General features: G+C 45.5%; 2 protein-coding genes across 2 annotated transcripts in view; both read left to right on the top strand.

Annotated features, from left to right (window-relative positions):
• The first annotated feature begins 967 nt into the window (after positions 1-967).
• On the top strand, positions 968-1,594 carry LOC140913175 (proto-oncogene Mas-like). The gene is given in 1 exon segment (XM_073349096.2): positions 968-1,594. A coding segment is annotated over 1 exon segment (627 nt).
• Positions 1,595-13,833: 12,239 nt separating this feature from the next.
• ACY3 (aminoacylase 3) overlaps positions 13,834-18,885 on the top strand; it is a 37,888-nt gene continuing 32,836 nt past the window's right edge. Inside the window, exon 1 of the mRNA XM_073350590.2 lies at positions 13,834-14,212. Within this exon, the coding sequence (XP_073206691.1) occupies positions 14,187-14,212 (26 nt within the window). The 5' untranslated portion in view covers positions 13,834-14,186. The remainder of the gene's footprint in view (positions 14,213-18,885) is intronic.

Genomic DNA, 18,885 nt, shown 5'->3' with positions numbered 1-18,885 from the left:
ACAAGTACCTGCATTTTGATTTAACCCTTCTATTTAATTTTACACTAAACTGTCCTATGAAAAATTAAACACAGCAATTCTGGCCACAAGACAAACACCACAAGACAGGACATAGAACACAGAACATAATTCCTATTGTGCTAGTAAATTCATGAGATGTTGAATTGCTTTTCAGCTGGCATTAGTTTTCTCTGATTTTTTGAAAGACAAAAAGAACATAGATCTACCCCTTCTGGGCAGTCAGTCATTACTTAAAATATTTCCTTTTTATACAAATACCCTTGATAAATGCAGGCAAAACAGAGGAATTACCCATATTTTCTTGTATTTGTTTTATAGGCAGCCCATCAGTTAGGTAATTTACATGAAAACAAATTTTTTTCAGCTTGCTTTTGGATTCACAGCTTAAAGATTGTTACTTTAAAAAGGGCACAATAAACTTTACCAGACTTTTGATTGCCTTTTACTTTTAACTCCTGTCTTTACAACACAACTCTAAAAAGGAAAACACCAACTATTGTAGCCCCTTACAGTGTAATAGGATCTTAATTAAGTAGCATTATATATTTACATTTTTTATACATTTGGGCGGTTAAATTTTAATAAAACCCCATATGTTCTTTTAGCTAATTTGACTAAATTTTTTATAGCCAAATGATTTCAATCACATAGTTTCTTTGCCTGGATTTATTTACAGACATTTCTTTTAAAAAAAGGCCCATTTTCCTTTCAGAATGGCTGCAAAGAAACCAAAAATTCTTTTTCTTTAGCATTTTTACAAATTTCAACTGATAATTCCCTCCAGCAACTACAGAGTTAACTTTTCACTTCAACTGTCTACATCCTCAACCTGGCTGTCTCCGACACCTGCTTCCTCCTCTGCTCGACTACTTATCTCATAGCTTATGTGGTGAAATATCCATTTTGTGTGAAGGTTGTTTTTATTTTCATAATGTTGCTATTTAGCATGCTGGCTCTGTCGACGTACAGCACCAGCCTGTACCTCCTGATGGCCATCAGCACTGAGAGGTGTCTCTCCGTCCTCTACCCCATCTGGCACTGATGCTGCCGGGCAAAACGCTTGTCTGCCCTTGTCTCTGCCCTGCTCTGGGCTCTCTCCATGCTGGTGTCCTGTCCAGTGGGTGTTTTTTGTATTGTTCTTTTAGATGAAAACTGTGTCAAATCCTTCCTACCCATCTTTGTTCTGAATGTCCTGATATTCACTCCCATCATGGTTCTGTCCAGTTTGACCCTGTTCATCAAGGTCCAATATAGCTCACAGCAACGTCAGCCAGGAAAACTCTATGCTGTTATCCTGCTCGCCGTCCTCTTCTTCCTCCTCTTCACTGTCCCTCAGAGTGTTCAGATCTTCCTCTCTTATCGTAACACATACAATCCCAGTGAGATATTTCATGTGCTGGCCTCTGCAAGCAGCAGCACCATCCCATTTATTTACTTTCTAGTCGGGAGCTATGGGAAGCGGCGATTCTATGGCTCCATCAAGATCTCACTCCAGAGGGTTTCTGAAGAGAAGACAGATTCCAGAGAAGATGGAGAGACCACGAGTGCAGAGCCAGTGGAGGCGGTCACTTAAATCCATACAGCACCCAGCCTGGGAGACCCTGTTCTGAGGATGGAAATTTCTCTAGATCCCAGAATCAAAGAACTCAGAATGGGAAAGGACTTGGTAGGTCACTTGCTAATTCTTCCCCATGCCCACCCAGAGCAGAGTCCTTCCCTAGAGGAGAGCCCCAGGGTTCTGTGCAGTTGTAAAGAACAACAATGGGTCACATGAGGCCCAATCTGCTCCCAGTGGAATCAGTTTGGAAAGTCCTATTGACTTGAATGGGATCAGGGTCTATTATGGTCTGATCTGCTTTGTTCTAAAAATGCCTCTGACATGTAATTTCAGTTTTGGTGGCAAGTTTTCCGTGGTATCACCTGGTGAGTGTTATCTCTTCTGTAAAGAATTAGTGTTGAGAACATCTCGCAGCCTCCCCACTTTCCCTGTAAATATGCTGAGTAAAAATTCAATGGCCTGGAGAAATGGTGGGGGGGGAATAATAGTAGCATGACTAGGACTGTCCCCATGTAACTCATTCCCCAGCCAGCTCCCTGTGCAGACACACTCCCATGAAAGGCAGGGGATCGTTCCGTGCAGCTCTGGACTCCCGCTGATCCCAGCTGATATTTGAATAGTTCACCTTTATTCCAATGGAAATAATACAAACTAACAATCTACTAATCAAATTCAAACTCCTCTACTAATATTGCCAGGCACCAGCGCTCCAAAATGACCAGGCTAACTGCCAGGTATTGCTCTCTAACTCCTCTTTCTCTGTATTCACCCCAGCCTTGGTGATTTGGGGAATGTGAGACAATCTGGGGAATTGATTTACAGGGTATAAAGTTGTTGTGAGTGTTAGGGGGCTTATTCCTTCACCCACTTACTTCCCTGGTCCTTCTCGCATGAACAGAGAGGAACAATACCCGAAGTCCAAAGGTGCAAACAATTCGATGTTTATTGGGGTGAACTTCCAGCAAGCATGATTCCAGTTTCCTTCCTTAATATCCTCCTTCCCAGCTCTGACACCACAGAGCCTCACACCTGTGTCCCTGTTCCCATTCCTGCCCTTAACCAAACATGATTCCAACTTCTTTACTCCCATTCCCTGTTCCCATTTCCCCCTTTAGCAAAACATGATTCCAATTTTCTTACCCCCATTCCCTGTTCCCATCTCCCCCTTTAGCAAAACATGATTCCAATTTTCTTACCCCCATTCCCATCTCACACACCCACATGCCCACCCACACCCAGTCACTTCCTCATTGACTACAGATTATATAGTAAAACTTGAGTTCTGCTTAACTATACCTTAACCAATCATTTTCCTGAAATTTAACTAACCAATCCTAACATATTGTAACATGATTATGTAACCAATTATATCCCACCACCTCAATTAGTTTACACCCAGAAAAATTAATTATACAGCAGACAGGAACAATCACAGAACCAGACAGAGATTATAAAGACAAACAATAGCAAAGTGGGAACTATAATGACAAAACAATACAGAAGTGAGGATTTCACATCCCAGCTATTGATAAGTGAGTTCTTGCCAGACAGGATGCTATCAAACTAAGTTTCCTTTTACATTTTCTAGGCACTTCCCTTTCTCTGGAGGTGATAGGAATACAATCCTGTCCTGATAGTGCCTAACAGCCCAATAGCACCTTATTTCAATGTGACTAGTTTGGAATGTGAGGATGTGACCGTTCGCTTCCCAGCTTATGGCTGCCTCTGCTGTTTAGCCAAAGGCCTGAGCCTAAGCACAGGGCCACAAACTGTCACAGTAAGAGAAGGCCCTTACACTGGCAGACAGTGGTTTTGATTCTTTCTTTTATACCTCTAGAACTAGCCAAGTGATAAGAATACACCTAAATTCTGAGAGTATAGGCCTTTACAGACAGGCCTGAATATCTATATCCTTACATGAACTCTCTGCATGTAGCCGTATCTGGCTGCAAACATCATTTTGATTCTACAGCTGTTTTATTGCCTTGCTACTGCCTCTGTACCTCCATCTTGGACTAAATCCCAAGGGTTGGGGGCCCAGGGATACTCTTGTCTAACTTCGATGGTCGTCCATTCAAACGGAATCCCCCTGGAAACGGAGATGGCTGATGCCCAGGGCACACCCTTGTTTCAAGTGTGACTTCCATGGGGAGGTCACTAAGCAATAGATCACCTGGTGAGGGACTCTGAGCACCAAGGTTTCACCTGGCAAAGGAGATGGGAGGTTGTAAAAGAGAGGGTTTGTCAGTGGCCATTTTAGAGACCGAGATGAGGGCACTGACTGCAGGAGAGAGAGAGAGTGCCTGGCTCAGAAGATGAGCCATGTGCAGGATTGGGGACCCAGGACTCCCTGAGGGACTCTGACCTTCACCCAAAGCATACACCAGCATGGTGAGGAAAGCGAGGCAGGGAAATGTGCCTAGATTTCTTATTGCTTTGTCTAGATATGTATATTTCTTGCACTAGCTACCAGAAAGAGTGATTGGTTTGAAACCCTTTTGCAAAGCTCGTGTGTCTGTTTGTTTCACTATCACGACCCCCTGAAGAGGTGAACTGTAAACCCAGAGTGCTCAAAAGTTTGGCAATCTGGGAAAGGGTGTGTCTAAGCTACTAGGGAGTCTGGGGCGGGGTCAGCACTGGTGCTGGGGGTGAGGGCTGCTGGGCCATCTGGTCCCATTTCTGTGAAGGGCTAACAGAAAGAGAGCCTGGGCCCAGGAAATGTGCCAGACAGGCCAAGGGGAGGGAAATGCTGCAGCCTACTCAGACTGAGGGACGCTTGAGAGCACAAGGGGCCCGTGGGGTGGGACCCAAACCCAGCAGCCTGGTGAGCGTCCAGCCAGGGGAGCTTTGCTAGGGCTGGATGGGACAATGTGATTAAACACTGTGTCACAGTCACTTTGCTTGGCCTGTGGCTGCTCCTTGTCTCTTGCCTGAATGGGAGCCTTTTGCAAAGGCCCCAATGTCCAGAAGGACCAGACCAAATGAGTTTTTATTCCTGTGGGTGCTCGTGGCATTTCCAGAAAGGTTCTTCTCTTCCTCCCAAAAGAACTGAAAACAAAAATTTCAGCAGCATCAAAACGTTTGGACGTTTTCCAATGAAAGAGTTTTGACATTTCATTTTGAGGCGACATTTCCTGAGCAAAACATTGATTGGAATCGAAAGGCCGTTTCAAAATGACATGGGAAAAGCTGCCTTTGATGTGACTGAATTGGCTTTTTGATGCACCACTTCAGCAAGAGATTCAAAAAAACCTTCAGTTTGGGTTAGAAACAAACTGATTTTCTTTTCCCTGGTTTCTCGGTTTGACCACACAGTGACTACACGGACGCTCTTACAGCAGCGTAGCTGCAGCGGCATAGCTGTGCCGCTATAAGCTCTCCACTCGAGACATGGCCTAAGGATGTAGAGAAATTGTATGAGGTTCAACCACACTGTCTGAGGATCAGCAGGCACTTCTACTATTACAAGCTATGTCAGAATCATAGAATATCAGGGTTGGAAGGGACCTCAGGAGGTCAGCTATTCCAACACCCTGCTCAAAGCAGGACTGATCCCCAATTAAATCATCCCAGCCAGGGCTTTGTCAAGCCTGACCTTAAAAACCTCTAAGGAAGGAGATTCCACCACCTCCCTAGGTAACGCATTCCAGTGCTTCACCACCCTCCGAATGAAAAAGTTTTTTCCTAATATCCAACCTAAACCTCCCCCACTGCAACTTGAGACCATTACTCCTTGTTCTGTCATCTGCTACCACTGAGAACAGTCTAGAGCCATCCTCTTTGGAACCCCCTTTCAGGTAGTTGAAAGCAGCTATCAAATCCCCCCTCATTCTTCTCTTCCGCAGACTAAACAATCCCAGTTCCCTCAGCCTCTCCTCATAAGTCATGTGTTCCAGACCCCTAATCATTTTTGTTGCCCTCCGCTGGACGCTTTCCAATTTTTCCACATCCTTCTTGTAGTGTGGGGCCCAAAACTGGACACAGTACTCCAGATGAGGCCTCACCATTGCTGACTTTCTGGGGATGGAGTGACATTCAGCTGCAATGGGACACATCTGGAGCTCGCTTGACACAGACAGTGACAGCCTCACACTAATACCGTTTCCTGCTGCAAAACAAAATCAGCCCCTGAAAACGGCAGTACAAGGTTTTCCGGATTTTATAAACATTGTCACTCACACAAGTAGCTGCTGGTGCTCAAACCCAGGACTGTCCGTGTGTAAAGCAGATGTGATAACCATTGCATTGCATATCCATTTCAGCAAAAATGGGTCAGCCATTTCTGAGCATGAGATCAGGGGAAAATACATTCATTTGCTCATGTTAAAAGGGTTCCTAACTCTGTTTTGTCACAAGCCTCTAGCACCCTCATGCTTTGGAGCAGAGACTTGAAATGTTGCCAGAGGGTAGGAGGGGGGATTGCTCTGGTGTCAGGGATGTCCCGGACGACTGGAAAAAAGGCTAATGTAGTGCCCATCTTTAAAAAAGGGAAGAATGAGGATCCTGAGAACTACAGGCCAGTCAGCCTCACCTCAGTCCCTGGAAAAATAATGGACAGGTCCTCAAGGAATCAATTCTGAAGCACTTAGAGGAGAGGAAAGTGATCAGGAACAGTTAGCATGGATTCACCAAGGGCAAGTCATGCCTGACTAATCTAATTGCCTTCTATGACGAGATAACTGGCTCTGTGGATGAGGGGAAAGCAGTGGACGTGTTGTTCCTTGACTTTAGCAAAGCTTTTGACACGGTCTCCCACAGTATTCTTGCCAGCAAGTTAAAGAAGTATGGGCTGGATGAATGGACTGTAAGGTGGATAGAAAGTTGGCTAGATTGTCGGGGTCAACGGGTAGTGATCAATGGCTCCATGTCTAGTTGGCAGCCGGTATCAAGTAGAGTGCCCCAAGGGTCGGTCCTGGGGCCGGTTTTGTTCAATATCTTCATAAATGATCTGGAGGATGGTGTGGATTGCACCCTCAGCAAGTTTGCAGATGACACTAAACTGGGAGGAGTGGTAGATACGCTGGAGGGTAGGGATAGGATACAGAGGGACCTAGACAAATTAGAGGATTGGACCAAAAGAAATCTGATGAGGTTCAACAAGGACAAATGCAGAGTCCTGCACTTAGGACGGAAGAATCCAATGCACCGCTACAGACTAGGGACCGAATGGCTCGGCAGCAGTTCTGCAGAAAAGGTCCTGGGGTTACAGTGGACGAGAAGTTGGATATGAGTCAACAGTGTGCCCTTGTTGCCAAGAAGGCCAATGGCATTTTGGGATGTATAAATAGGGGCATTGCCAGCAGATCGAGGAACGTGATCGTTCCCCTCTATTCGACGTTGGTGAGGCCTCATCTGGAGTGCTGTGTCCAGTTTTGGGCCCCACACTACAAGAAGGATGTGGAAAAATTGGAAAGCATCCAGCGGAGGGCAACAAAAATGATTAAGGGACTGAAGCACATGACTTACGAGGAGAGGCTGAGGGAATTGGGATTGTTTAGTCCGCAGAAGAGAAGAATGAGGGGGGATTTGATAGCTGCTTTCAACTACCTGAAAGGGGGTTCCAAAGAGGATGGCTCTAGACTTTTCTCAGTGGTAGCAGATGACAGAACAAGGAGTAATGGTCTCAAGTTGCAGAGGGGGAGATTTAGATTGGATATTAGGAAAAACGTTTTCATTCGGAGGGTGGTGAAACACTGGAATGCGTTACCTAGGGTGGTGGTGGCATCTCCTTCCCTAGAAGTTTTTAAGGTCAGGCTTGACAAAGCCCTGGCTGGGATGATTTAGTCGGGGATTGGTCCTGTTTTGAGCAGGGGGTTGGACTAGATGACCTCCTGAGGTCCCTTCCAACCCTGATATTCTATGATTCTATGATTCTATGAAAAACTCTCCAAGAACAGAGAGGCAGTTCACACCTTATAGAGCATGTATCGGACAAACCCAGCCCAGCCTCAAAAGAACAAAGGATGCTGGTCTAGGCAACAACAAAAGGATCTGTTAGACCCTCGAGGGAGTCACCTCCTTCCTTTGGTCAGTTTGGAACTGCAATGAGGTAATGCTCACCTGACTCTGAAGGGAGGATAGGGGGCAAAACCAAGAGGGAAGAAAGGACATGATAAAAGGGAGACACGTTTGTCATGCTCTCTCTCCCACCTACATCTACAGACACCACCAAGTGACTGAAGTACTGATCAAAGGGGAGAGCCTGGCTGAAGAGCAAGCTTAAGCTGCTTAAGGTTGTTTCTGTGCTTTATGATTGGCTATGTGAATAACAAGTTATAATCAAAACCGCAAGCCAGGGCATATATGGAAACGGTTAAGAGGAACACTATTCACCTTGCAGGTGCATAACCGCAATATGACGTTAACATAAGATTGGACAATGTATTAAATGTTCCAAACTGCAAAGGACAAAATGAAATGATGGGTTACAGGTTTGTTTAAAGTCTTGCAAAGCTTTATTGTTAAGTAAGTTAAAGTTATTATGATGGAACGCAATATTTGATAATGATTGGATGGTATGCAGCTAAGCACAAAATGTTGAATGAGATAAACCAGGAGTCTATAAAGACCTAGAGATTGCAAACCATCTCAGGCCAGGGTGAGCTGGTGGGTGCCTGATTGGTAAGCGATTGCCTTTCTGTTTGTGCCCATTATTTCTAGACGTCTAATCTTTGATTAAACCAGTTGAGCTTGCCTATTTGATGTCTCATCGATCAATCAATCAAACCAAACCCATATATTACACTCTCCAATCTGCTAGGCAGGCTAGGGGTCAGCCTGGTCCTGGGGCAGCTGGCCTGTGGGGTCTCATTTCTATGAAGGGGTAACAGACCAACAGGCTGGGCCCAGGAATGTGTCAGAAAGACCAAGGGGAGGGACAAGCATTGCAGCCTATTCACACCAAGGGACGCTTGAGAGCTCAACAATCCAGTGGGGTTGGACCCAAACCCAGCAGCCGGGTGAGTGTCTAGCTGGGGTAGCATTCCCAGGGCTGGGTGGGACAACGTGAATAAACACCATGTCACAGTCTCTCTCCTACACCTGTGGCTGCTCCTGGTCTCTTGCCCTGAACAGGAGCCGCACACAAGTTCCAGAAGGATCAGACCAAATGGGTTTATCATTCTTTTGAGGGCTTGCAACATTTTCAGAAAGGTTTTTCTCATCTGGCCAATGGAACCTGAGTGCTGGGGGTGTCCACAGAAAGGGGCAGAATGGGGGTGGGGGTGGCAGCTCAGGTTCTGGCTACCAGCTGGGATTTTCAAATACCTGCACAGCACCCCTGCCCACACAGTCAATCCGGCCAGGTTCTGCAGCTCCAGTCAGGTCAGAGCGCAGCTAACTCAGCAGGCGCCAGGTAAGCCCCTCACCTAAGAGGAACTTATTGGCTGATCCAGAGACAACAACAGCTGCCCCAGACACTGCACTGCATGCTAATTAGAAAGGGCCAGGAGGTATGATTGTGATATGAAGTTATCTGGATCTGAGCCATCTCTACCACATGGGTGTGACCAAAACTAAGAGACGCGAGGGCACCTTGAGGGATCCAACATGCGTCACTTTAGTGCTGAGTTGTGTAGGTTGTAGGACACAGGGGTCTTCTTGCCATGGAGTTGTCAACAATGAGGTGAGAGGTGAGAACAATCTTGTGTTTAATGATGGGTGAGTGAGAGTATAATGTTAGATGGAAACTGTGAGTAGGGATGAGGGGGATTGTAAAAGGATGTGAAGGGGTTTTAAAATGTAGCAAACATTGGGTTGTCCCTCAGGAGCAGGCTCAGGGTTTGAGTATATGGAACAGGTGTGGGTAGCTCCTGTTCAGTACAGCTCCCCTAAACACAAGGTCTTCCCTAGCAAAGAGAAGGCCTTAGACTCTGTGCTACAATTGTCATGTGCCCCGTTCCCTAAGTGATGTGTACTATCTGCAAGGCAGAGTGCAAGAACAGGTGTTCTAGGCATATTAGGTCATCGCTTACAGAGGGCAGAGTTCAAGTTGCTTTGATGTGTACCTTACCGCTGAATTTTCTGGGTTGTCAAAGTTGGAGTTTGAAATACCTTAACACTGTGTTTCCTGGTTTTCAGAAGTTGAGTTTTGTGGAACTCAATATTCTTCTAGGGCACAAAATACCTCTGGGCAACCTTAACTCTGCATTAACAAAGTTTTTTGTCAGTGAATTTCCTCGTTCTTTTAACAGGAAGAGAAATGTTTGGTGTAGGAGTTAATGGTAATTTAGGTGGTTGTGGTTCTTACCTGAGTTTGCAGTTGATACTCTGCTTTGACTAGGTAATAACAACAAAAAGACTTCACTCTGGTAAAGTGCTTTTCACTAATAGATGTCAAAGAACTTCATGTCATCCCCTTTATACAGATTGGAAACTGAAGCCCAGAAAGGGGAAGTGACTTACATAAGGGCACTAAGCAGGGCAGTGGCAAAGTCAGGATTACTCCCAGTCCAACAGTCTCTATCCTAGGCCCCACAGTTGCTATGTGGTGCCTCAGTGCTCCTTCCCACTCCTGTACATTTTGCTATAGTAGAATGGGGCTAATGGTCATGCTTTGAAATGTTTGCAAAGTGTAGCTGCTGAGAGGGCCTGTGAGAGCAGTCTCAGGCATCGTCTATGTCCCAAAATCTTGACAGTTCTATTACACATGACAGTAACTTGAAGCACATAAGAGAAATCTGGGGTGTCTCATTCCTTCTCCACACCCCTCCCCCATCATTCCCCGCAACATGTCCCAACACACACCCCAACATTTCCAGCTCCATCCCATTAAGCCATTAGCTGACACTGTAGAAGCCACTAGAGAGAAGTTGCTTCTTGCTGCACTACGTTGGTGGATACACAGGCAGCAGTTTGGGCCTGGGCTGCACTCTGAGCTGGGCCCCTCACCCGCACTGCCAGCCTTGCCCAGCCATGCCTCAGACCCTCCCAAAGAGCCCAGCTCCAAACCAGCCTGCCCACCCACCCCAGAGAGAAGTGAGATGCACTTTAATCATTTCCTGGTTTTCAGGTGTTTAAATGTGTTACCTTCATCCCGCCCCCTCCAATCCTGGCTCACATGGGGGGGGGGGCGGCAGGAGAAGAAGAGGGTCAGAGTACAAAAGAATAGTACAAGCACGTAGGGACAAAATCAGAAAGGTTAAGGCACAAAATGAGTTATCCCTGGCAAGGGACATAAAAGACAGTAGGGAGAGTTTTTATAAATATATTAGGAGCAAGAAAAAGATAAAGGAGAGTGTAAGTCCACTACTTAGTGAGAGAGGAGAGCTAATAACAGATGAAGGCTGAGATATTTTGCTTTGGTCTTCACTAAAAAGGTTAATGGTTACCAGATACTTAATAGAATTAACATTAATTACAAGGGGGAAGGAACACAAGCCAGAATAGGGAAAGAACAGGTTATTTATATTTAGATAACTTAGATTCATTCAGACAGAAGGAGCTAATTAAATTCATCCTAGGGTACTTAAGAAACTAGCTGAAGTAACTGTTAGCAATTATCTTCAAGAACTCAAGGAGCATGGGGGAGGTCCAAGAGGACTGGAGAAGGGAACAAAAAGGACCTAGGGAATTATAGACTAGTCAGCCTAACTTCAGTGCCTGGAAAGATACTGGAACAAATTATTAAACAATCAATTTTAAGCACTTGGAGGATAGTAGGGTAATAAGGAATAGCCAACATGGATTTGTCAAGAACAAATCATGCCAAACTAACCTAATTTCCTTCTTTGATGGGATTACTGGCCCAGTGGATAGGGGTGAGCTATAGATGTGAGAGATCTTGTTTTTAGTAAGGTTTTCAACACAGTCCTGCATGATATTCTCATAAGCAAACTAGGGAAATGTGGTCTAGACAAATTGCTGAAAAGCGGGTGCACAACTGGTTGAAAGACTATACTCAAAGAGTAGTTATCAATGGTTTGCTGTCAGATTAGGAAGACATAGTGGGGGTCCCATGTCTAGTGTCCTGAGACCAATAATATTCAATATTTTCATTAATGACTTGGGTAATTGAGTGATGGGTATGCTTGTAAAATTTGCAAAGGATACCAAGGTGGGAAGGGTTAGAAGCACTTTGGAGAACAGGTTTAGAATTCAAAATGACCTTGACAAATTGGAGAATTGGTCTGAAATTAGCAAGATGAAATTCAATAAAGACAAGTGTAAAGCAGGGCTGGATTAATTCTCCTGTGGGTCTGAGGCTATTAGATTTTGTGGGGCCCCTGTATACAAGTCTTTTTCCTGGGAGGGAGTTTGGTGCAGGAGGGGGCTCCCATTGGTTCCCAGCCAATGGGAGCTGCAGGGACAGTGCTGGGGGCTGCCTTCCCCCACCCCCGACAGAGGCCGCAGAGACGTGCTAGCAGCCGGCTGCTTCCGGGAGCAGCGTGGGGCCAAGGCATGCAGGCAGCCTACCTGAGTGCCCTTCTGCACCGTGGGACTTTTAGCAGCCCAGAGTTGGAGATCGCTGTCTGTGATTTATTTTTGTGGGAACCCCCTTGAGCTGGGGCTTTGGGCTGCAGCCCCTAAATCCCCTGCCTTAATCTGGCCCTGGTGTAAAGTACTGCACTTAGAAGGAAATATCAAATGCACTACTACAAAATGAGGAATAACCGACTAGGTGTAGTGCTGCTGAAAAGGACCTGGAAGTTATAGTGGATTGAAAGTGAGCTAACAATGTGATGCAGTTGTGAAAAAGGCTAATATCATTCTGGGGTGTATTAACAGAAGTGTTGTACATAAGAAATGGGAGGTAATTGTCCCACTTGGTACGGTTGAGATCTCAGCTGGAGTATTGTGTCCAATTTTGGGTGCCACATCTTAGGAAGGATATGGACAAATAGAAGAGAACCCAGAGGAGAGCAACAAAAATGATCAAAGGATTAGAAAACCTGACCTAGAGGAAAGGATACAAAAAATGGGCATATTTAGTTATAATAAAAGAAGACTGAAGGGGATCCTGATAAATCTTCAAATACACTGAGGGCTGTTCTAAAGAGGATGGGGATCAATTGTTCTCCATGTCCACTGGAGGTAGGACAAGAAGTAATAAGTTTAATCTGCTGCCCAGAACCTAGCACATACATAGAGGGGAGAAATACAGGGCTGATAGCCCCTCCCCACCCCTAACTCCCCCACTTCCTCTACCCCCACCTCATGTCACCCCTCATATTGTCCAACCACTTCTGTCTTCTGCTCCCCCCAGCCCCCACTACTCCCCTGTACCTCAGCCCCCCAACTCCTCTTCCCTCCCCTACCACCCATTAACATTTATCTCCCCATAATCCCCCATCCCTCACTCCAGACCCAAACCCCTCACTCCTATTCCTGCCTCCTCTGCCACCCCTAATCACCCCTCCCTTCCCAGTAAGCATTCACATGTGTAATTTATTTTCTTTTCAAAAACAGCTTGAGTGCCTTCTGAATCATTTCCTTTCCTCAGATTACATTTCTCCAAAATAATCACATAAAAAAACCTTGACAGAGACAGATTTTAGCCAAATGTTTACAATCCAGTGTCAGGTTTCTGCCCTGGGTGGGTTTCAAACACCAAAGTTGCTAGAATCTGTGAACTTTCAGAATTGCTATTTTTATGTTTTTCAGGGTGGGTAGGGAGTTGTATCTCAGGAACCCCTTAGTCAAATTACCCCAAATTTGGATCGCTGAACCTACTCCACACCCCTATGAGGCACAGCAAATTTCAAGACAACCCATGTAAGTACGGGGATTTTCAAGCACTTAGGAGAATCATCCGTTAAACAAGAAAAGCTTTCCAATCTTAATCATAGCAGAGCTGGTGCTCCACTGTAATATTGCATGAAATAAATCATCATCAGTTGCTTTGCTGTCCCCAAATCCGCAGCACAGGGGAATGCTGAAAGGAGGAGTTTTAGGAAGGAGAGAGGAAAGGGGCTCTGCACATCCATCTGCAGTATAGGCAGCTCCAAAAGATGTGAGGGGGCCCATTGATCTCAGTATGATGGTATACGCAGAAGGACAGCGCCAAGGGGGAGATGATACAGCCTGAGACAATAGCTCCATTCATCTCAGTGGGTGTTCTCAGCCCCCCCCCACACCCCGTGCTCCTCCCAGTTAGTGCTTGGGAGCCTGTGCTAGGCACCAAGCCTGCCCATTCTCAATTCCTCACCCCCAATCTCAGCACTGTGTACTCGGTGCATGCTCCTAGCATGCCTGTACTCAGCTCTCCCCCAAGAGGGCAGGGCTTCCTCAGCTGCTGGCTTGCATGGGGGGGCTAGGGAGCAGGGGCTCAGACCCTTTCAGAGTAATAGGGCCCCCAAGATCTTGGCTCCACATGGGGGGCATGGCAGAAGAGAAGGCAGAGACACCCACAGAGGGGGAGCCCTCCCAGATCCCAGCTCACAAGCACTCAGTCCAGGGGATTAAAAGAGAACTTTATTGGGGGTTGCGGGGGGAGAAGCAGGAAAACTAGAATAAACTTGGGAAAGCAAGTGATTAATTACCAGTTCCTATTAGATAAGATTTCCACCCCACCCCTTTGGTGTCTTACTCGTCCACATCTCAGTCCTCCTCTGGCAGATGTGAGTGGCTTCCCTCCCCAGCTCTCTGTGTTGCAGTTTGTTGTCCAGAGATGGAGGAATCCAACAATTCCGTCAGGTCAGTGTTTCCCGTGGTGCTACTGGGAGCTGATGAGATTTGTGAAATAATTGTGGGTTCTATGATAAAAGCATGAAACTTGCCAGAGTCTTAGGGCATGACCTAATCAAGATTCTCAGATCTGGGGGCCTCACCAGCTCATGCCACATTGGCTCTGGCAGTCGTATGCAATTCTAAGATGCATTTTTTCTACTGATGTTTTTTCTGATACTGATTGTTTATGGTATTAAACCACCCAGTGGGTTTTCATTTTTGTACATTTAGATTCCTATTGTCTTAGGTGTCCTAAAAACTAAAGCAATGAATTATTATGGCTTGAGACAGGGGTAGTCGATAGGTGGACCACAGGCCAAATCTAGACCTCCAGACTCTTTTAAATGGATCCCAAATATTTTTATTTATTATTATTATCATTATTGTTATTATTTTGTCTGGAGTCCAGACCTTGACTATACATTGAACAAGAAATTTGGACCTTGACAAAAAGGAATTGACTACCCCTGACTTGAGATCATACAAATATATTAAGAATGTACATGCTTAGTAGCATGCCACTAGGGAGTATTCATTAAAAAGTGAATGCTATAGAAAAGTAACTAACTCAATCCGTTAAAAAGGTTCTGTCCATGACCAGAAAGTTACATTTCTATTTGCTAAGAATGATATTTCAGATTGATCTAGACATAAAAGATGTTGCTGAGTCACAAAAAGATTGAATTAAAAAACAAGGAAGTTATTCACAGGCCTCAGTGTATTGAAACATCGCATTCCCTGCCATTTTTCAAGGAGGAGAGCTGTACTTGGGCCTTGGAGACCTCCCTTGCCGGAGGTCTGTGGAACAAGGAGTTTGTTTTGGTTGGTGGGCTCCGTTAATGGCTTGGTTCTGACTTGGTTTGTCTGTTACAAATGTGATGTGCTGCTGCTGCTGCCCAATCTTCTCAGCCTCCCTAACAGAGACAGTCGCAGAAGGACTGGGAACGGTTTTGGTGTCCAGTTTAGCTCAGTCTGCACTCTCTCCTGAGAAGGGGTTGCCCGTGTCTTCTATGATGTCAACAAGGGCCTTGGCATGTCGCGACAAAGAAGACTGAATATGTTTTGCCTGCTCACAGTGCTTTGTGTTAGACACTTTTCAGTTGGCTCATCTCTCTAGTGAGGCTTCAAATCCTCCTCTCAGCCTGGCCACCTCTTGGCCCACTGTCATCGAGGCCAAGGGGCCTCTGGACTTTGTGTCGACCAAGAGCTCCACCATCCCCTTTGATTATGGCATTATTTTGCTCATGAGCTTGGCCGAGTGCTATTGTAGAGCAAACATGTGGCTTGTGAACTGTGAAGGTCGCCTTTAGGAAGGCTCTAGCTGTGTCTGTATGAAGGGGAACCATATCTTGGAGGTGAACAGGCACCCAGCAAGTATAATTACTGTGATCTAATGCAAAGAACCAAGGTGGCAGCTTTCCAAGGTGTTCAATGTATGGAGCAAAGTTTGCCTGGTGGATTGACAGCACATAGGTCAATACAAGAAGCTCCTGATTAAGTGTGGCATGCCAGAAGTGGAATACTGGATTTTCTAGTTTTTGCTTGTCACACCATTTACCCTACCCCATGGGGGCCTCATCTTCCCTGAGATGTTGGGTAGACTGCGTGTGTGCATTCTGCAGCAAGATGTACAGACCGCTGGCGGTTACTTCATGGGTGCGCCTAGTATGTGTGACATGAGACACTTTCAAGAAGTCAGCTGTTCCTGGGGAGTCCACTTTGGCTGCCATCTCTCCACTATCTTCTAGCCAATCACCAGTCTCCAATGAGCTTTAGACTTGTTATATTCAGTTCTAGCTTAATGACAAATTTGTCCTCTCCATCCCCAGGGGGCCAGGTCCGCTGTATCTGTTCGGTTATGGTGAAAAGGGGCTGATCCACAGAGAGTGTATTTTCTCTGCAGTTCTTCAGGGTGACCCACAGCTTTCTCAGTTCTTTTTTGTTAGTTTGTTTGTTTATGTGTAGTCCTGTTAAACTTGATGTAGCAGGGCTGGAGCCAATGTCCATTGTTCTTGTTTAAAGTCTTTGCAATTCCATCACCATCATCTAATCTGCAAATGCCTGTGGCTTCTGGAGGCAGACGGGACAAGGGGTAATGAGAAATGGGTGGGGGGTCCTGGGAGGCAGAGGGGGCCAGAGGTGATACAGAGGTGGGGGGGAGCCTGGAGAAGCAGTGGGGGCCAAGGGAGATGGGAGACTGGTTGGAGAAGCAGTGGCGGTCAGGGGGGCTGGGTGGGGGAGCTGGGGGAGGTGGGGGGGACAAGGGGGATGGGGAACCAGCAGGGGTCGGGGGGACAGGAGAGGCAGAGGGGGTCTGGGCAATAGGGGGATGAGTGGGGACCAGGGAAGGCAGCAAGGCCAGGGATGCCAAAATACAAGTTCACCCAGGGCACCATTTGCCATAAGGCTGGTCCTAATCTAGCTACTGCCTCTCAGAGAGGTGGATTACTACAGCGATAGAAGAACCCCTCCTGTGGCCATAGTGAGCGTCTACATTAGAGCATAGCAGCGTTTTAAGGGTTGATGTAGCCAGAAAGTTCTGGTCGTTCCACTGGAGCACAAACCCAGGACCTTCTGCAGGTAAAGCAGCTGTGACAAACATTACATTAAAAAGAACAGGAGGACTTGTGGCACCTTAGAGACTAACACATTTATTTGAGCATAAGCTTTCGTGAGCTACAGCTCACTTCATCGGATGCATACTGTGGAAAATACAGTGGGGAGATTTTATATACACAGAGAACATGAAACAGTGGGTGTTACCATACACACTGTAATGAGAGTGATCAGGTAAGGTGAGTTATTACCAGCAGGAGAGAAAAAAAACCTTTTATAGTGATAATCAAGGTGGGCCATTTCCAGCAGTTGACAAGAACGTCTGAGGAATGGGGGGGGGCAATAAACATGGGGAAATAGTTTTACTTTGTGCAATGACACATCCATTCCCAGTCTCTATTCAAGCCTAAGTTAATGGTGTCCAATTTGCAAATTAATTCCATTTCAGCAGTCTCTCATTGGAGTCTGTTTCTGAAGTTTTTTTGTTGAAGAATTGCAACTTTTAGGTCTGTAATCGAGTGACCAGAGAGATTGAAGTGTTCTCCAACTGGTTTTTGAATGTTATAATTCTTGACATCTGATTTGTGTCCATTTATTCTTTTACGTAGAGACTGTCCAGTTTGGTCAATGTACATGGCAGAGGGGCATTGCTGGCACATGATGGCATATATCACATTTCCCCATATTTATTTCTTCCCCCTTTTCCCCCCCACTGTTCCTCACACATTCTTGTCAACTGTTGGAAATGGCCCACCTTGATTATCACTACAAAAGGTGTTTTTTTTTTCTCTCCTGCTGGTAATAGCTCACCTTACCTGATCACTCTCATTACAGTGTGTATGGTAACACCCATTGTTTCATGTTCTCTGTGTATATAAAATCTCCCCACTGTATTTTCCACTGCATGCATCCGATGAAGTGAGCTGTAGCTCAGGAAAGCTTATGCTCAAATAAATTTGTTAGTCTCTAAGGTGCCACAAGTCCTCCTTTTCTTTTTGTGGCTACAGACTAACACGGCTGCTACTCTGAAACCAAACATTACATTGTGGCATCTCACAAGAAGACCCCGAGCATCTGGTTCTATTGTAAAGAAGAGAGGAGTTCCTCTTCCCGACCAGGAGAAGTGACACATGAGAAATGGCCTCCCACAAAATCTAGCAAAAAACCTCCACATTAAAATCAACAGAGCTACATCTACAGACTCCAACCTTTCTCTAGGAATACCACCATTTCACAGCAGCCCAGGGAGGTAACTAGGTAACTAAAGCTAGAGGCACTCAATAATCTCTCATTTCATCAATGGTCTTAATTAGAGCCAAGCAAATGATTGATGTTTCGGTTCAGGGTCCAAACCAAAAAATCAAGAACAAAAATGTGGTTTGATTTGAAGCTAAATTGATTTTTTTCATCTTGTTTCAGATGGTTTGGGGTGTTTTTCCATGCCTTTTTGAGGTATTTTTTAATTAGCTAAATTTCTAAACAAACTACCCTTCCGAAATGAGATGATCAAAATAAACCGTTTGACTTTAAAAAATTGCTCTTCCCTGCTCCCTTTTGTTTTTTGGCCAAAACTATTCATTGAATTCAACCCAAATTTGCAAGTAGTTTCAGTGGCCTATACAATATATTTTTGGTGAATTTACTATTCACCAAAATTTTTTTAAAAACACCCAGCTCTAGTCTTAATTGCAAAATTCTGGATCGTTCTCTGATTATTTCCCCTGCTTCTCTCCCCTTCCGCGCCCCCCCATTTTGTCATGATGACTCAGGGACCTTCAAATCTTCTGTCTGATGCTATGTCTACCCAGGAACAGGTAGGGAAGTTAAGGAGAGCTAACTAAAGGTATGATAATGCACATAGGTTATAGCAGGGGTTCTCAAACTGAGGGTCAGGACCCCTCAGGGGGTCAAGAGGTTATTACATGGGGGGTTGCGAGCTGTCAGCCTCCACCCCAAGCCCTGCTTCACCTCCAGCATTTATAATGGTGTTAAATATAAAAAAGTGTTTTTAATTTATAAGGGGGGGGGTCACACTCCAGAGGCTTGCTATATGAAAGGGGTCACTAGTACAAAAGGTTGAGAAT

Source organism: Lepidochelys kempii, chromosome 6 (assembly GCF_965140285.1).
Source record: "Lepidochelys kempii isolate rLepKem1 chromosome 6, rLepKem1.hap1, whole genome shotgun sequence".
Lineage (NCBI taxonomy): Eukaryota > Metazoa > Chordata > Testudines > Cheloniidae > Lepidochelys > Lepidochelys kempii.
Note: the sequence above shows the minus strand (reverse complement) of the source record. Positions and strands in the feature narration are given on the sequence as shown.